Source organism: Pyricularia pennisetigena, chromosome 2, assembly GCF_004337985.1.
Source record: "Pyricularia pennisetigena strain Br36 chromosome 2, whole genome shotgun sequence".
NCBI lineage: Eukaryota > Fungi > Ascomycota > Sordariomycetes > Magnaporthales > Pyriculariaceae > Pyricularia > Pyricularia pennisetigena.
The window spans coordinates 3,790,836-3,796,354 of record NC_043741.1 but is presented as its reverse complement, the minus strand read 5'-3'; the positions used below and the strand labels follow the sequence as shown (position 1 = coordinate 3,796,354).

At 49.1% G+C, this 5,519-nt stretch overlaps 2 protein-coding genes across 2 annotated transcripts in view; one reads left to right on the top strand and one right to left on the bottom strand.

Annotated features, from left to right (window-relative positions):
• The window catches only part of PpBr36_01048 (uncharacterized protein), a gene marked incomplete at both ends in the record, with an annotated part of 934 nt that extends 536 nt beyond the window's left edge, over nt 1-398 (top strand). Inside the window, one exon of the mRNA XM_029888237.1 lies at nt 358-398. Within this exon, the coding sequence (XP_029751622.1) occupies nt 358-398 (41 nt within the window). The remainder of the gene's footprint in view (nt 1-357) is intronic.
• A 3,404-nt stretch (nt 399-3,802) lies between these two features.
• PpBr36_01047 (uncharacterized protein) overlaps nt 3,803-5,519 on the bottom strand; it is a gene marked incomplete at both ends in the record, with an annotated part of 4,119 nt that continues 2,402 nt past the window's right edge. The window contains one exon of the mRNA XM_029888236.1: nt 3,803-5,269. Within this exon, the coding sequence (XP_029751614.1) occupies nt 3,803-5,269 (1,467 nt within the window). The remainder of the gene's footprint in view (nt 5,270-5,519) is intronic.

Genomic DNA, 5,519 nt, shown 5'->3' with positions numbered 1-5,519 from the left:
TTTTTTTTTTTTTTTTTTTTTTTACCCAGGTGATGGCAAATATCGGTGTCGGGAGTTTTAAAACCTAAGGTGGTGGTCCGCAGTTCTGAAGACAAGCGAGAGGGGAAAGAGGGTCCATATATGTATGTACAGTTTGTCCAGGCCGAAGAATCGACTGCCTGACTGACTGACTAACAGGCAGAAAGTGGTAGTGATAATAGCAGTGAGTAGCTAATGAGATACGAGAAAAGCGTTTGCTGCAGAATAAACGAGGAATCGGTGGAACACGAGGGTGAGCTTTATTCTTTTCTTTGTGTGAATGTCTGTGTGTGGGTTTGTGTGAAGTGAGGGAAGCTTCAGAAAGAACCAAATCACCAGGGAGCTCGGACGCTAGGGTAAGATCCAAGATGGCGAACTAAAGTAGGTCGGCGGGCGCCGGTTGGAGAAAGGTGAAATAACGAGGCTGATGAGGAAGAGGGGGTGCGTGCGACTAGCCCTTGGCGCAAGGGGTCTGGTCTGGTCGGGTCAGGTAAAGGTCAGGTAAAGGTCAGGTAAAGGTCAGGTCAGGTCAATTTGGGCTCGGAAAGAGATGACAGCTCAGCTTGGGCTTTATCATGCCAAGCTCGTTCTAGTCAAGATGAGAGCCCAACTAAAGTTAACAAGAAGCAGCGGTGTTGATGCAGAACATGTATGAATATGTACGGCGGAAACAATGCAACGGTGATTTTTTTTGGCTGAAAGAGCGTGACAAGGGGTCCCGGTTGGAGCGGTGAAGACAAGTCGGTGTCCTCTGTAAACCTGGTTGGGTCGGCTTTTGTAAACGGGGTGGGGATACAATAGATGGAAAGAGGGGGAAAGCAAAGCAACGCAAGCAAACAAAGATGGAGAACCAGCCCGTTCCCAGGTCTGAGAAAAGCGATTGTACACGGTGAATGAGGTGATGTGTTCAGGGCAGGCACGACAGACAGGTAAACGTAATGTGGGTATTAGAGAGGTACCTTGGACATGTACCTACTACAATTGGCCTAGATAGCATAAGGTAGTAAGGTAAGTAAGTATGTTACTGTAACCAGGTAGTTAGGTACCTAATTAGACAAGTGAACAAATCTGTCATGATGAAAATGAACAAAAAAAAAAAAAAAAAAAAAAAAAAAAAAAAAAAAAAACATTGATCTCCGTTTCGGCCCCTCGGGGGTGGTTTGGAACGCTGACGACAACCAACAAGGAACAAGGGGTACAAACGAAAAGCTGGCCAACCTCAAACCAACCTGCAAAAACTAAAGTGGATGTCGACTTTGTCGGACTACAACAGTAAGTAACAAAGCCGGTGGCTGCGGGAAACCAAAGAAGAATCCTCTAGCCGCAAAACAAAAACGGAGTCGTTGGAATTTCACACAGAAAATCTACACCCCCATTGCTTTTCTTTGTTTCTTTTTCGCCTCTGTTTGCTGGCCGTTTCTGTCTGATTGTCAGCAGCAGACAGACAGAAACATACGGCTATCTCGTCATATTGTGTCCACAATGTTTTTCGACGTGTTTTTCGTTTCTTCTTATTTTTTTATCAATTTATTTTGTGTCAAAGCATCCTTCCCTATCGACGTCAATTGACTTATCCACAAGCTCAAGGGGTTGCATCAATGCCAAGTCGTGTTTTAAGCCGGGTTATTTGGTTGATGATGAGGTGATCCGAACGAGGGATGCGCAGGGAAGGGCCTAGCTTACTACAGTTACAGTACAGGATTCCTACCATTACATAGCTATGAATGCAGTGCCGTGTTGCAAGAGCATTGAAAAAAATGTGGATCCGCAGGCGCAGCCAAGCTCAGGGACCAAAAAGACTGGATCAGGTCCAGAGCGGCAGACTTGGTGCCAAGTTCGTAAAGGCAAGAAATTAAATCACTGTAGTGATGATGTTGCTCGCGTGCTTCTTGCACAGCGCGGCAAACAGTGTGACACGGAACCGGTTTATGTACTATGTCACTAGTCACGCTCAACGGAAAGCCCCACCCTCCTATGAGCTCACCCCGCCCGCCGAGCCAATCTGCTTGCAAGGCCCCTGAAAATCGTTGCCTTCTCCCTTGCGGAGAGTTTTTGGGTCGATTATTTTTTTGCCATGTGAAATAGAAATGGCATACGTATTGGGTTTGAAAAGTTACTTTGTTGAAAACATTTTAGTGTTGTGATCGACTGTGCCCTATAGTGCTTGCAGTTAAGTAGAACGCAACCACATATCAAGTACCACCAAGTGCTATAAAAATTAATAATTTAAAAAAAAAAAAATCAAAAACCAAAACTACCGGCACTTGAAAGTTCCGACTTCACACCCGATGCGCTACGCTGTGCTATGACAAGTATACGAACTAGGTATGCATAAATCGTCACATCGCTCCAATGGAATGTAAATCATCTCGAAAGGCCGACGAAGATCGATCGATTCAAAAATAGCACACAGCTGCGCGGGACCGGTAACTGGGTCCGACTACTCGACTTTGTTTTTCAGCTTTTTGCTTTGAGCCATTAGGGATGCGTGGCCACCGTGGGTCGTGCAACAAGTCTTCCGATTTGTGCTAAGAACTGAGGGCGAGAAACCCCCTCCCCCGTATCGTACGGGCCTTTTTTTGTTTTTCTTTAGGGGCACAATTGAGCATCTTTTCCATTGTGAGAAGACAGGGGCTAGAGTTGAAAAAATCAAATAAAAAAACAAAAGCCTGGAAGATTCCCGAGTCTCCGAGTAAGGAAGCCCAGTCCGTCAATGCTCGTATTCGCTCCCAAATTGCTTTCATCATGCCGGTCCAACGGCGGTTTTTGGTGTTGGCTGTTTTGTGTTACTCAGCAATGCAAGCATTGCACAGATTGCCACCTGCCCACTAACGGGGGGGGGAAAAAAACGAAAATGCAGGTACGTGCAGTGCTAGAGTCTAGTATATGCAGTAATCTCGCTATCCGAGAGGCGGTGCACATGTCAAAAAAAAAAAAAAAAAAAAAAAAAAAAAAAAGCCCAGTTATGTTCGTAATGCGAAGCCTGGATTCTTTGGTACCTTAGCACCCAAGTTTTATTACCTGGTAGAAGCGGCATGATCTATTGAATTCCATCGGCACGTCACCAATGAGCAGCATCCAGCCAATGTCGGTCGGTAACCGAGTACCTGCGCAAGCTCCGATTTCTTGGTTGAATCTAGAACAACCTGCCGGAGCAATCTAGAAAAAAGGTACCAAAAAGGGATAAATGCGTCGCCCAGCCCCATGTGTATATATGCTTGTACGCCACATTGGCGCATTTTCATCCCTTTCCCTTTTAGCTGGCTGCGGCTTACGCCACGAGGGGGGGCTTGCTGCAAGGCATTTGGATCTTCTCGGTGCGAGCCGACTGCCTTCAGCTCGTTTAAGTCCGGTATTTCGGGTCGCATTTGTTGGCTGGTTTAATTCAATTTTTTATCGAGAGAACTCGCCCCTATAACAACTTTATTTGCCATTTTACGCTTGCCAAGCGAAGCCGTTTGGCTCATACAGTGAGGAAAAAAAAAGAAGAAAAAAAAAAAGGCAGTGTTGCAGGCTGATGTTCAATTAAGTCTACTGTCTGGTAGTTCGTCCCAACATCTTGGATGATGGCTTTAGATGACATGCATGTGGTACGGGAAAGAAAGCTAGAGTGAGAAACAAAGACACGCCGCCCTACGACAGCTGAAAAATCAGACGGACGCCCAAAGATAGGACGCGCTACAGCAAACTCAAAAAATTTTGGCCTAAAAGAACAGCCTAACTACAGCCCCGCGAGGCATAAAAAGATCAAAAAAATCGCACGACCAATCTCCCCCCATCAACACTAGGCCAGCGCTGGCGACAGGAACCTATCAGCCTCGTGCACTGGCGAACTGGCCACAATGGGCGAACCACCCAGCTGGAACATGCGAGATCGCACTAGCCATGCGTCGCATGCCGTGTTGCCCGTCGGACTGTTCGTCATGATCCGAGCCTTGATGGCGTTGTGGTACATAGGTTCTAGCTTGACTAGCGTCGACTCCTTATGGATGCCGAGCCCTACTGCCGCCTCCGCTGCCGCCTCTTCTTCACCTCCATCCACCAGCGTGTGTTCGTCGGCTGAGTAAAGTGACGATGGCGCCGAGGGCTGGCCCAGACCAACCTCGGGCATGCCGCCGCTCCCCATATCGGCACCCCTGGTCTCCGGCGGTCCCGGAACGTTCAGCTCTGGAAGGGTATCCCCGGGCTCGTTCTCCAGAGGGGAAACCGTCGTAGAGGACGATTTGCTGCGGGATTCCGATCCGCAAGGACTGATGGGTGTGGCCTCCAGCTCAAAAGCCTGAGGAAGATTCTTTGTGGTAGGTGGTGCACACAGTGTGGTACCCACGGGCGACGCCGTGTCTTCGTGATGTCTAATGATGCTAGTCTTGGTGACGAGGTTATGACGCGTAACGGGCTTGTTTCGGGGAACAAAGAACAAGAGCGCGGGATCCAAAAACTCCGAGCGTCCTTGTGACGGAGGAATACTCGGCACTGGCTCCATTGCCGCAGGCATCCCCGACGGGCTGGAGCTATCATAGGTGTAGCAAGACGTCGGTTCTGTGCAAGTGATGGTGACCACCGAGTCCGAGACTGCTTTCGAGGTCACGGCAGCTTGTTGGGTTACGATCCGCCCTTGTTCGCTTGGCTCGGATCTCAACAGGAGCCCGTTTCCTATTGTCTTGCTGCCGTAGGTCATGTCCAAGTGGACAGTGTGACGATTTTGTTGCCTCGCCCGCTCTATCGGGGTATTGATTGTCGGGGTCGGCGTGTGGCCATCCGGCCGAGCTGGAGCGTCGCTGTCCCAACTCTCTGATGACACTACCCGAGGTGATGGCCGGCCTGCCTTTCCCCTCCGGAAGAAGTCAGTCTTGTCACCTTGTATGGCGATGAGTCTCGCCTCGACTTTGGCCGTCATTCTGTCCATGTCTGCCACATCTGAATCTCCCAGCTCACGATGCTGAGGCGACTTGGGTGCCGCTCTCCTCGGATTCAGAAAAATCCCCCAGCTGGCACGTTTATTGCGGCGTCCTGCAGACTCTGGCACGAGTATCCTCTCTGGGCCTCCCACGTTGAAAATGGTTGGACTCATGGAATTTGCCGAGGATGGCCGTGGTGGCGCGAGCCCCCTTGAGCTGGGCAACATTGGGTAAGCGCTCTGTATGTCGGCAGGTGTGTTCGATTTCAGTGGCCATTCTGGCGGATATATACTGTCTTTGCTCTCGGCGCTTTCTGTCACTTTTTTTGTTCGACGCCAGGGAGACTTAGTATTCTATCTACTCCGATAGTATCACGATATGTCAAACCTGGGGGGGGGCTCGAGAGCACTTGCGAGGCAAATCCTCTAGAAACTTTCTCATGGTACCTACCCGGTTGCTTCTTTGCCTTGCCAATCATCAACTTGGGCAGCAAGCTCAGCCTATGAAGCCTTGTGCCCGAGGATGCTCTTTTGCGGTCCGTATTCGTCATTATGCCGACTTGATTTTCTGCAGTAAAAAGGTAAAATTTCGTCTGGTTCCCAA